Below are 14509 nucleotides of genomic sequence, written 5' to 3'. Positions count from 1 at the left end.
TGTATATGTTACTCCTTAGTAGTTAGTGCCATCTTCATTTAAAATTTCGAGATTTTACTGAAATAAACAAATGCACTACTATATACACGCATTCATATGATAATAGTTTAGCTTACTTCATTTTAATTTATATGAACTTCATAATATATTTTTACATTTATATAAACAAATAAACACAAGGAAACTTTCAAATGAAGTTAAAAAAAAACAAATATAACGTTTACAGCACACAGCAATTCTATAAATAGAGAATGATGTGTAATGACGAGATTGTATGTTAAAATTTCAGATTGTTTAGCCTAATGAAAAAATAAGTATTTTCCAAAGTTTTTTTGAAGTTCTGTATTAGGTACTCTCTAATAAGAATAAAATTTTACTTTAATTTGTTAAACACTATAAGATACCTGTCAAAAGACACATGATAATTTAATAATTATATCGGTCGCAGATTTAATTTTTACACAAATAATTAAATTTTTTTTGTGCGCTGCAAAATTGATAAGTGGAATATAATTTTGTTGAAAAGTTATCGTTAAGGGCTTCGTTAAGTGCGATGTTGCGAAGTAATCACCTTCAATTAAAAATGTTTTAGTATACAAGAAATATTGGATGTCCACTTTATAATTGTTGGGACTTTATAGATGGTACAGTCCCACCAATTTGAACACCTAGCATCAGCAACTTTGCTACTCTGGACATAAAAGGCTCCATTGGTTTATATCTGTTCTCTGTCCAGATGGAATTATTATTATTAGTTTAAAAGGTGCTTTGGGAGCAGGCGGCATGAATCAGGATTATATGAAGAACTGAAGCAAAATGTAACATTTCCAAACAGTCTGTTTTGTTTATATGGAGATCAGGCATATGGGTTGAGAGAGATATTAATCAGACCATACACCGAACATAAAATTAGAGAAAATCGAAATCAAATCGGAAATAGAAGCAAGAAGCATTGAATACTGCTACTCCTTCAATTTGAAAAAAAAGTGTGCGGAAATGTAAAAAGTTAATAGAAGAATATTGGATATGTAAAAATCGCATGGAAGCAAATAACTCAGTCATAATTTACAATCCAAAGTAAGTTACCAACGAGACTGATTATGAGTATGGATCTAATTCTTGATAACACTGTAAGGTAATATGTTTTCATTTTCTCATTAAGAAAAATTTTGGGTTTTATTGTTATTATTTTATCAGTAAATTCCACTACAATTTAGAAATAATACGATTTTGTATTTTTCTTCCATTTTTACACTAATAATCGTATATTTCTCTAAATGAATTATCATTATCAGTTAAAACCGTATTTTTGCTCGTCTTCGAAAGTGCTTCACACATTTGGGAAAATTTGCTATTAACTTTCTTAGCACAGCAGATCCTTTAAGTCAAAGCTTTGATCCCTAATCCTAAATAGTCTCAAATTCATGAAATATACTTTACCAACAGTCTTTTTTACTGGAGCTGGAGCGTCTGTTGCGATTATCGTTCGGCGATCGTCGCTAAGCGATGATCGCGGTGTACTGCTTGTGTAGTCTGCCGTTTTGACTGAAGCGTCTGTCGCTGGAGCCGCTAGCGTCGATCATTAGCGACTGGTCCGAGAGCAGATACAGTCGCAAACTCTGAGATTTTGAGTTTTTTATTTGAGAGATTCTTTTGGAGACCCTGGATATGGAATACAGTTTGTAGACGTCTTTTTCATATCATTTTTTACTAAACTTAACACAAAATCAAACTGTTCATTCAAACGGAACAACTATGGAAACTTAACATCTCCTAATAAATGGTTTATCAAAATTTTGAAGAATCCTTCTTGTCTTCTTTTAAATATTGCATGTTTTTCTAATCTTGGAAGATTTAACAATGCTCCGTCCTCTTTATTTTCTGCTAGCAGGTATTTTAACAATAATTGTTTTCTTTTTCATACCCTCATCGCTGCAACAAAACCACTTGTTCGCTAGACAACGGATAACTCACTAAACAAATCATCGCTTCAGTAAAAACACTCCGCTTGCGATCAGTGCTCAGCGACGATCGCTCAACGACGATCGCTCAACGATGATCGCAACTGAAGCCCCAGTAAAAAGTACCTTTATAACGTAATTGCCAACCCTTGTAATTTTCTTAATATTTGTTAAATAAAATTATATACTTACATTAAAATGTATCCTGATAACCTCCGAAAATAAAATATACGCACTCATTGGGTCCATTTAAACAGAAGTAACACAAAACTTCAAAAGAAAATAATTTAAAACAACTAAGGGCAACGAAAAATCAAAGAGAACGTTCAAAAGGCGTTACGGATAGAAAAATAGATTAATTCAAATATTTTATTTTAAATAAAGAAAAAAATTCTAACATAAAAACTTTATAGTAATAATATATTGGGTACCAGTAAGTCACAGGAAATATTTTAGTCACATTTATTTCAAATTTAAACATCTAATAATTTCACATTGTAACGGATGCGTTACTGGATCTTAAATAGTAAGAATAAATAAAAAAATTAACAGGCTTGAATAAAAACGAAATCTTACAATACGAAAGGGAGCGGTCCCAAGAAATTAGAAGAATATTTTTTTTGTAAAAATTTCGATCAATTTCTAAAGACCATTTCCTGTGATACAGTAAGAGCCAAAAAATACTAACATTTCCATACGCATCACAGGATGACAATAAAAATGTGCTTACTTTCCAGCAAATTCAAATCCTAGACTAAAAATGTAAAACCTACAGTACAAGAAAGGGGAAAAATGAATGAACATGTCAAAAAAGGGGATACATACTATATAGTAAGTGCACAGATGTAATTTTGCATCACAAAGTATGAAAAAAATTGAAAGTGTCTAATGCTGTATCCCCTAAAACTAACATCAAATAGAACGATTTTTTATCTTCATTATATATATACGTTTTCATACTTTGTGACTTAACTCTTTTAAACTTCAACTAGACATGTAGCACAGAATTTGATACAGTACAAGGGTCGCAGCGACTAGATCTCGCCAACGACTCCTGTGAAAGAAAAAACAAATATATTACAAAAATTTACACAATTATATTAATTTATAAATATATTTATTAATTAAATTTGTCTTGTAAATCAAATAACGGTTAAGTTATTCACTTTAGTGGACCCGGCCACAAAGCAAAAAGTTCGAGGTGTTGAAAAATGTAGACAATGAGCCGGGATGAAACAATGGAAAGCTGAAAATGCAACTCTGGTTTCCTCACTTTGAAGTCATCATGGTGACGAACTCTGCAACAAAAAAATACGTTTATCGATATTCCAATCAGTATTTTAATAAGCGATGGACATAAATGTTAACATTTTTTACAACTAGTTATTGCACATAAATACAAACAGAATTAAGTTTGTTCGTTAAGCCTGTACATTAGTGTGATTTTAACATGCTTTACTACATTGTCATGGAAATAAAATTTGACATGTATACATGAACACATTTTTTCTAAATTCTGAAGTCGCAGTGGAAATCCGATCTTAATTTGTACACTGCTATATACAAAAAAATATGGATTATAGAGGGCAAAGAGCGGCGTGTAATAGAGTAATGCACCCTTTCAGTTTTCTCTAAAAGCATGTTCTTCGTTCTAACTATGACAGGTTTCAGACTATATAATGATATAATCAGATAGTGGTAGAAATCAAAAACATACTGACGAAGGGAAAGATACGATTCTTGCTATTGGATGAGAGAAACCGTGTCCCTTCTGAACTGTGTAGCAACTGCAAAAATATTTGAAAATGGAATTATTTTTATGAATGGCTATGTCTTTAGGCACCTCAAGTTTGTCTTCTATTTTTAGCATTATCTGATAAGGACCAATATGTACCTAAAGATGTCATAGTGTAAACAAAGAACGGAGTATTAGAGAAGAGATAGGCATTCATGCCTCTGATAACTAATACACAACCCTCTATAAAAACGAATTACAGAAATTTATTTCTTGAACTATTTTCAAAAATATCGAATGCTCTCTGGAGACTTAAACAAGATAACCAACTCCAAGCATATTTTGAACAACTAGTATTTTTGACAAGGCCTTTTTACTAACTTCAGACATATATATTCAGGTCTGTCATGTACCTGCCAAGTATCTGATAATTCAGAAACTTTTCTAGTAAAAAAAAATTAGTTTGTCACTCCCATAAAATTTATTACCACGTCTTGAAATAGTACATTACAAGAGGTCTGATAGTTTGTTTCTATGTAAAGTAGTCCTTACAGAGAGGTGTTTCTACAGATCGTTATTAATTGAATAGATTACTACTAAGCACTGCCAGGGCCCTAATATAGTTTTATTATATTCTACCTTTCTTAGAATATCTTTGGTGTAGTACTGGTTCGCGTAATAACATAATTATTAAAATGATTTAAATGCTTTAATGATACTTTATTAAAGATAACATTAACCATTATACCACATTAATTCTTTATTCAATTTTACTTAGATACTTAAAAGTACACCTGTTTTATCAACAAATCAAATATACATGTACAAAATTAAAGTGTATCTATGCATAGCTTAAAATGACAACATTTTTCTAAAAACAACAATTGTGAAAGTAACAAGAATTTTGAACATTTTTTTTTTCTATTTAAACAGAAGTTAATTTTGTTAGTTTAAAGAAATAAAAGAAATTGTCGAAATTGCAAACGAAGGGCTTTAAATAAAACTAAAAAGAATAAGCGTAGCTTTTTATTTACATTTTATACATTTAAATTAAATTAATATCTGTAAACTATATAATCTTCTACTTTTCTTTGTAATCAATATACTTATTTGGCCAAAAGGTGACTCCTAATAAACTCTAAAAATAAAAATAATTTCAGATAAATTAACCTACAAGAATAAAATAATTAAAAACAAAATTAAAGTAGATAAGTATAAAATAAAGTATGTCAGTATTTGAATAAGAAAAATTTCTTTTACCTTCACCTAACATATAAAAGGATGAGCACACTTGACACTTGGCTAGAAAGAAGAAATATAAAGCACATTTCAAGCGGAAGACAATACACATGGGGTATTATCTTGAAAAATTTCGACATTTCTTTTATTTTTATCGTAAATCACTAAACTTAACTAAACCTAACATAAAGGCATCCAATAACAAATGTTAAACTCATTCACTGTGTTAAGACATCACAAACAAAAACTCTATGATGTATATGAAATATTTGGAACATTTTAATACAGTAGGAACGCAAAAATACTAACGGTAATTGTGCAATAATAGTAAATATTTGCAGTTATTTTCGTTGGTTTTTTTCAGTGCCCTAGTTTTTTCTAATATATCTAGTCGATATTGACAATAAAATCTATAAAATATTTCTATGAAAACATATCAAAGACTATCAAACCACTCCAAGAGGCTTTCGACTAGGTATACAAGAATTTTATTTCACTTTACTTTATCAATTAGTTTTTTTTTATTTATTTATTTTTACAAATAACTACCACCAACCTGGAGTAATATACATATTGTTTAATAGCGTGTACTCTTGTGTAATACACATATTGCTTGAATTCAGTTTATTTCCATTTAGTACTGTACATTGAAAGTCGCATCTACCTCTGAGAACATCTGAGCTGGCTAGAATTATTGGAAACGTTTGTTGTAGGTTAGACATTGACTTCTAACGTTGATTGTTGCTTACAAATTAGGGATTCGTTGATTGAAGCTTTTATTTTTGAATGGAAAACTATATGATTAGAATCTTAATTCATTTTAACCATTACAGTATTAAAAAATATACACGCTTTTAATCGAATAAAATAACAGAATGCACGCTTTAATTCTGCATCGTCTTGTTCTGACAATTTTTCCCTCTTCACTAATAAAAATTTTACAATGCATTGCCATGTTATGGAAACAATAGTTTCGGCACTAATTATTTCATTTTATTTTTGTCAAAATAGCCATCTTGTTGTACTGTTCTTTCAGTTAATTTAACAAAAAAATCAATAAATGTTTTTTCATTGAATAAGAAAAACTTCCAAAAATATCCATTCTGCTTTTTATATTTGCTCCCGTAAAAACAGTACGCCACTGGCAGTCAAGCAACTTTCCTCGACATGCCTAAAAAGCTAGGAGGCTCTGAGAAAAGTATCCAAAGTAAATTCATATTTTCAAAGAAACCAGTATCTTTGAGATTGTTGTATTATTTTCATGGATTCTACTTCAGTCTACAGTTAGAACTAAGATCAGATATTGTTTCATTACACTTTCGATAGTTTCTAATCGCCCATCTAAAACTGGCAAGTGATTAAATACGCCAGTCCAGCCTTTTATGTTCTTTCATTTCTCTTTTATTTTCCAATATGTTCGAAGTAGTAACTCGTATTATTTGTAAAACATACTTGCAAGATCTCCACTTCAGTCGGTAAACGTTTCGTTCGGTCGATCTTCACTTGCATATATTTCTTTAGGTCTACTTGCAGTATTGTGCGAACACATGTGAATACATCATAATACATAATAAAAAAGTTGGCTGAAGAATATCAGAAATAGGGACTAATACTTAATACCAAAAAAATCAAATATCTCAGCATTAGTACAGATACAGCAAATCTTGTACTGGACAATAACAAGGAGATAGGGATCGCTGCTAAATAGGAAATCTAGGAACAATATTCAATCGAGAAGGACCAATAACCAAGAAATTAACACCAGAATAATACAAGCCAGAAAAACTATAGGATGCCTTAACGGAATTCTCTGGAACAGGAATATAACAAAGAAAAGTATAATATCTATGAAACTGGCAAAAAATATGGTACGATAAGGATGTGATTTAAAGAGAGAAACCGAGGAAAAATAAAAGCCGCGGAAATGGAATGCTAAGAATTTCGAGAAGAGAGCAAAGAGATGAAGAAATCAGGGAACGCATGACAACGAAAACAGCTCATATGGTACGAGCATGTACAGCGAATGGAAAATAATAGACTCCCGAAACAAGTACTCGTATGAACACCTACAAAAAAACAGAGGAGAGGAAGACCGAAAAAACGAGATGGAAGGAGTAAGAAATCATTAAGCTAAACTTTAAAGAAGGACAATGAAACAAGCTACATAAAATTGGGCACCAGACAACGTCAAAAGACATTCTAAATAGATGATATGTATAACATGTATGAGAAGTCCTGATAGTCGGTAAGTAATGACAAGTCAGCGAGTAATGGCAAGGCAGCAAGTAATGACAAGCGAGTAATGGCAAGTAGCGAGTAGTCAGCGAGTAATTACAAGTAGCGAGTAGTCAGCTAGTAATGAAACATACCGATCAACAATAATTGTGTTGTATAATAATTGTTTTAGAATTATTAATTTTGCTAAAGTAAGCTGAACTAAAGTTCTCTCGTGCGCTAAGATTATTTAAATAACACATAAATGACTCTAGGGTATATTTCCAAGGTGTGTGTGGTCTGTAAACAAGAATTAGAAGCAAACAAGAGATACTGGAAAGATTGAGGTGAACAAAAAGAGGAAATGTGGACGAAAGAGAAACAGAAACTGCAAAGGATAAAGATTTTTTAGCGCATGAATGTTTTTTTAATCCACAGGAAAAGAAGCCAAGAAGTTCAGGAGTACATACATTTATTTTCATTATCTCATTGTAAAAAGTCTTATAGAACACAATCAGGTCACAAATAGTTATTAACTGCGGTCGCGATGAAGAAACGATACGATTGGGCAAAGAAATATCTGAGATAGATAGTTAAACATCCGTTAATGAATATGTTCCGGTGATAATTTTCTTATACAAGCACCTGATCCATTTTATCTATAGAAGATATCAGGCAGTCGCAAAAATGCAGGGAATTGTTAAAACGTACATTAAACGAAATTAAGAATTTTATGCCAACGGTGAAGAAGCAGATTTTCAACAAGATTCGGCTCCATATGACGTATCCGAAATCACGATGAAAATATTTCAAGGACAAAAGCAAAAAAGAAAAATAGATTGCAAAAAAACTAGTTTGAGAAGGGAGGACATACTTCACTTGAGAACAAATAAAGTTGTACTCTTTTCTCTCTTTTTCTTCGTCGTCGTATAACCACTAATAAATGCTGTTTATTTCAAATTGTGTCCACATCAATTCGAACCAGAACAGATATAGTAATTAAATCACCGGATGTGTAGCGGTATCAACAAGATACGAGTAGATCCCTATAGATTTGAACATATCTGTACCTGTTGATGCTCCCCGACCCTGAGCTCCATGGGCAGATTAAGATTAATATTCTTTTACTTCCATGGGAAGTAAAAGAATATTAATCTTAATATAAATAATTAATTAATCTTAATTTAAAATAGCTGAAATTTGTATTGATCGATTTTATTTCACGGAGCCCAGATTTTACCTTGTCTTTATAGCTGCATTACACATCTGCCAGAAACACCAATTTTACGAAAAAAATTAATATCAAATCTGTCTCTTAGGATAAATCCTGCACGAGATTGATAGAAATGACCAACAAAATAAAGTGGCCTTTCACAAAATTAATTGTATTTCTTTGTGGCCCAAACTTTCAATTCCATGAATAGCGACGAAGCTGCTTTTGTAAAATTCTTCGAACTTGAAATGTTGGCGTTATATTGAATAATTGCACATCAATTTTTTTTATTTAAGTAAAAATAGTATATTGACTGGTTTTACAAACTGTTAAATAAATCGATATTTTCGTGTACATTTTATTAATTGTGTACAACCATATAATATCTAGACAGTGTTACAGATTGTTTACTAATTTGGATTTTAATAAGGTCTATTCTACCGATAAATCAATTGATAAGGTATGATCTTGTCTGAGGTATAGAAAACAATCAAATCAATTTTCTTATAAATATTCAATTTTTTCTACCCCTACTGTGCTCGATTGTTTCTTCCATTTTCCTTTAACCAACATTTCATGGCAGATAACATTTCAGTCCCAAATTGTTCTATATAATAAATATTTTACTTATTTTTAATTTTAATTGTTTTTTGTTCAAATCTTTCTCATCTCATACTTTTTCCCATTATTTACTGTTTACTACATATCCAATACTTCCCTTCCGAGAGTCGTGAGACTCCGTAGTATTATACTGGCGGCTCATTATACTCAGTACTCAGTCATCCGGAACCTATGGAACTGGATTCCGTTAGAGGCCTATTTCTAGAGATGAAAAAACTACCGAAAAGTAGCACGTAGCAGAAGGTGCAATGAGCACCTGAGTATGAGCTGATCAGCGACGAAAAGGTTTAAATCAAAACCTCGATCCAAGGAGTCTCTACAAAATATTTTAGTTTGTAGTGTGTAAAGGTCTAAGAGGCAAATCGATCCTTTTATCTACTTTACAAATCTATTCCATTTATTTTTAACACTAACATTTCTTATGTTTTTGTTTGTGTTTGGGTATTTTTTAGTTCGGATGGCTGCTTTCTGATTCCTTGATTTTGTTCTGTGTTGTTGTATGTGAATTATGCGGATAAATTCTGTCATTTTATTTCTTTGACCACCTGAGGTAAGATGTTTTATAATTTCTCACAAGAGAAATAATTTTTCGTTGCAATATTTTTCTTTTAATTTCTTCTTGTTCATGTGCCCTCTCCTCATCGGAAGTTATTTTCAATAACCGCCGGTACAACCACATCTCAAAAGCACCCAGACGTGACATGGTCCTTGCCTTTAACGTCTACACCTCAACTCCGTACAACAGTGTAGATAGTACGTAGCATTTAATGACACGGCATGGAATAGTCAGACTCGGGTCTGTATTACAGAATAGTGCCTTTATTTTGAAGAACATACTCCTGGAAATTCGATTCTAATTTTAACTTCATCATAAGGATCCAAATTATCGTTTAGCCAGCATCCAATTTTAATTATTATTCAGATAAAATAAACACCATTCCAATTAAACCAACTACAAGCTGCAACAATCTTACAGTTCTACTTAATGTAGTCAAAAAATTGTAACACTTGTTCTAATGCAAGGATAAAACATTATAAAATCTCACTTTTAATTAAATTATTCTTGGGCCATTTCTAACTGGAAATTTTTAAAATTAGGATATAAGATGTAATTTTTTTTTAATAAAAATCTACTTGTACTAGTGATGAACTATCAAATCTAAAAAATGTACCTTCACTACCTACTTGGCTTTTTAAAAAGCTTTGCACTACCAACTTTCATACATTTATATAAACTATAGGCGTTCAATTAAAGATTATTTATTTTAAACGCCTTTAGCTTCAGGTCTAAAGGCTCTAGCAAATAATTATCAATAGCGAGAATCTCCTATTATAATGTACTGAACATAGTGCAACGGTAAAACATCTTGCTCTACATTCACTATATTACAACATATCCGCGATCTCGCTTTGACTAACTTGTTTGTAGGAACCTGAAAACATTTTAGACCTCAACACGCTAGGATACATAAAAACAAATACCGTTTACAAAATTACTCATGCCACCACTAAGCACATTCCCAAAGCAAGACTACAAACTGACCAGCTCGAAGCATGTGACGGGTACCGATTGAAAACTATGAGCGAAAGAGCTCGGAAATCTGCAAAGAACACTACCAGTCACACAGGTTGCAATAAAATTTAGATTTATACTAATGTAAGCTAACGACTATTATCAAGTGCATTATTACATAGTATAGTAAAAAAAGAAGTGAAATATAAAAAAAATAACAGGGTTTTATCACAGTAGAATCTAGCGCATCATTCTATCTAGGTTTTACTTTATTTCAGTAACATGTGATTTAAATATATTGTAATGCTAATTGTAGTTCTCTACTATTTCTTTCATAAAAACTTTTGTGTTTATTTTAATTGTAAACCAAACATGGCTTGAATTAATTTATTAACTCAAATTTATTTTATAAAATCTGGTCAAAGCAATTAGATTGTTCTGATAACGAACAGCAAAAAATAAAAGGCTGCTCAAGGAAGTGGATATTTAGAATGAGGATACTTAACACTAGTGAACTACACTGATAATAAAACCATCACGACGACGAAGCCAGTATTAAAATCTAAACAATAAATATGGTGGTAAGACAAAAGTATGCATGAGAATCAAAATCAATCATTTATGGGATGAGGACTACACATAAAACACTTTAAAAATCAGACCCCAATGTGCCCCAATTGTGACAGAAAAAATTGGTATTTCGTAAGATAAATACACACTCTTTTCATAGAAACACTAAAGAAACAAGAAATACATAAAATTGCCAAACATTGTTTACGAAGAATAAATCTATTGACGTAATAATAGAAGTAAATAGATGCAGATGTCACAGAATGATATACAGTAACATTTTAAACCTGATTGTAGATCAGGCGGTATATGTTTTGAGTTGGATGGGAAGTAACATAGTTTCTTACTAACATAAATTACTTCCAACTATCTAGCTAACTCTTTATTAAATATATTTAAAAAATTCAAGAAATTCAGTATTTTTTTCTTATTTTTTTTATATATCTCAGCAAGTATTGGTTTTAACACGATTTGGAGGGGAATAAGTTTTAAAATTATATTTTAAATAAGATAAATGTGGCTACAAATCTTAAAAATTATATTGATATATATTAATATTTTTAATAAAAAGTTAAGCCAGAATTATATTGATTTTTCTTAAACTTTTTTAATATTTTTAATAAAAAGTTAAGCCCACTTTTGCGAACCCATGCGTAATGCAATTATGATTTCTAGTAATCTTGATAAGTAATTGACGCAAAAAACTACGTTTATATACTTCCCACCCAGATGTGGCCATATTGAAACATATCGTCTGATCTATGATACTAACGCAGGTAAACGAATATTAAACATGCGACTCCTCTGATGCAAAAAAAGAAAAGATAGTAGCTTTTGTCTTCCGGAAGAAACTAAAATGTTGATAACACCAAAATAAAAGAAAATTTATGCTATAATTAATAGCATCCGAATGAAGGATGTTAATTTTTAAAAGATTCCGTGGAAAACGTGTCTTATTAATACTTTAATAGTTTCAGAGTAAAGTTTGTGCCCAGTAACTAAAAAAAGCCTCAACCAGAATATTAAAAAAGTAAAGTAAATTAAAAATGTATCGACTTGGAAATATTCTTGAAAAAGAATAAAAAAAAAGGTTCGTGGATTAGATATAACGAATTTTTTTGGCACTTTCTGAGGCGGATTTATTACGCCCTTCTACAGAACTTAAAAACAGTATGTAGGATTCACACCAAAGTAGAATAAAATCCAAACAAAATAATATGGATTAAAAATTATCGTTTAACATTGACCACGCTATAAAATAATCATATTGATTTATTAGGAATTCACAACAAAAAGTTTTTATTTAATTAAAATCTAGGAAACTGAACTTTTGTCCGGAAAGGGAATACTTATTTTATTTAGTATAACTTAACCATCATGTAAGATAAGTAAGATACAGCTGTATAGGAATAATTGATTTTTAAGAAACCTAAAAAGTTTATTACGCAAACTCATTTCAATGGAAAAAAAAATATAAAAGCCGTAAAAAATAGCTAGATCAATATGAATAGTATGCGTATCAAGATTTTTATGAAATGTGATGAATTTATATAAAAAGATTAAATATTAAAACGTAATAAAAACAAAATAATACGAAAGTATAACTCAAACAGCAGTTTATAAAACGCAGTAGATTTTAAGAAAACCCATGTTAATATTACTTGAATTGGTCATATCTTCGGGTAGTTTGAAATTTTGTAATATAGAATATAGTAAGATAGAATGACCAATCCAAAATTAACCTGAGTTTATAAAGAAAAAGAAGACTACGATATTACTTAGATATTCTAGATTCAGACATATTTTTATGCACAAGACAACATATACAATCACTTACGAAAAGTTATCACTCACATTCCAAATGTTACAGTAATTGTCCCAATTATATAACGCCGTTTTTATGGTAAAGCCAATCACTCGTAAACCAAGAATTTTACATGGGGCATAATTATTTACACCCACTATTTTATAAGTGTCATTCCACTACTCCCTCACTGAAATTTCAGTGATTTGTAGTAGCTCCTAGTCCCATATCCATTATATTTAGGATTCCATATGCTCTCCAGTTGAATAGTTTATCTTCCTTACTTAATTTCCTATCTCGTGTTTTGGATTCCTAAGCCGTGACAAAGGTAAAGAAGAGTATACAGTTATTTGTTAAACAAACTGCGCATTTACTATGTTTCAATTTATACCGGTACTATAGTTGAATATATTGTAGTTATAGTCAATGGAAAGAACATTCGATTTTCCCGTTTCTGGTAACATTATCTTGTATATACATATCGCAAACGTGTGTCGACTTCTTGGGATTCCTAATTTCCATTCCTTATGTCATCTTCTAAGCCACTCTCTCTTATCACTTTGTCAACGCCTTCTCTCAACTTTTCCGTGGTCTTTCTCGTTTTCTCCTTCCTTTTGGATTCCATTCTAATATTTGAAATTCTGTGTTTGGGCATTCTTTATTATATAAATATAAAAATTGTTTGGTTCGTATTTCATCTTCGATGTCATGTTTTAACTCATGTCTTAACTAATTTGCTCGGTTTTTTAAGTTGTCAACCTTTCTCGATGTTCCAAAGCAAAGAACCAAATTCTAATTATGTCTATATAATTATGTGCTGCAAATAACTCGTGAAACTCTAAATTCTCGGACGACCACTTCGATTTCAATTTTGATAACTTTTTTTGTAATTTTTGTTATTCTCAGATAGTTTTACTATATTATCGTTAGATCATCACATGTTATGTAAGAAAATATTTTTTTATAATAAAAGAATACCCAACAACCGTCTTTGACACACTCAAGCAAATATCGCAACGTATCGTAACGTTTCAACATAGAAATATGGACAAACACAAAAGTTTAAACAAAAGATCTGAAACCAAAGTTATGGAAAAAATTAAGGCACTTGGAATTGCTTATATGCCAATCAATATTTGCTTCTTTAATGATCGAACACTCCGCTATACATCACGAATATATTTTCTTATAATTCTGAGCACTTATTAACAAACATATTATTATAACGAGTTCATTTACAAAAGTAAATAATAAAACTATGGCTGACATATTTATTGCATATTCAGGGTATTGTGCGAATTATTGTGGACACATATTTCCAATGTTACTTTGTTTGGCATTTGACAACAAATGTATGTTAAAGTAGTGACAGGTTCTAACTCAGTCATTGATTAATGAGACATATCAAACCACAGATTTTATAGTATTATCCTTTCATTGAAGTAATCTGAACTAAGGCTTCATTTGCTTATTTTTGAAGAATGGATACTACTCTCCAAACGCGTGCTAAGATTGTTAATTAATAATTAGGGCAACAGGAAAGAGAAATGTGGAAGGAAGAGAATAACAATAGAAAAAGAGTTATTGTTCATGACTCTACTATACAAAAGTGACGTACAGAATGTAGAAGAAAACAATC

The 14509-nt window shown here is 30.8% G+C and overlaps 1 protein-coding gene across 2 annotated transcripts in view; it reads right to left on the bottom strand.

Annotated features, from left to right (window-relative positions):
- Positions 1-2316: 2316 nt before the first annotated feature.
- LOC140443780 (calmodulin) overlaps positions 2317-14509 on the bottom strand; it is a 52658-nt gene continuing 40465 nt past the window's right edge. The window contains exon 4 of one of the 2 annotated variants that reach the window (XM_072535223.1): positions 2317-3259. In XM_072535223.1, coding sequence (XP_072391324.1) covers positions 3231-3259 — 29 coding nt within the window. In that variant the 3' untranslated portion in view covers positions 2317-3230. Of the gene's footprint in view, positions 3260-4707; positions 4835-14509 lie in introns of those variants that run through there. The other variant, XM_072535222.1, reaches the window with a different exon arrangement.

The sequence above is a fragment of the Diabrotica undecimpunctata genome, chromosome 6, assembly GCF_040954645.1.
Source record: "Diabrotica undecimpunctata isolate CICGRU chromosome 6, icDiaUnde3, whole genome shotgun sequence".
In the NCBI taxonomy this organism is placed as follows: domain Eukaryota; kingdom Metazoa; phylum Arthropoda; class Insecta; order Coleoptera; family Chrysomelidae; genus Diabrotica; species Diabrotica undecimpunctata.
The sequence above is the reverse complement of the archived record's forward strand: the minus strand, read 5'-3'. Positions and strand labels throughout refer to the sequence as shown.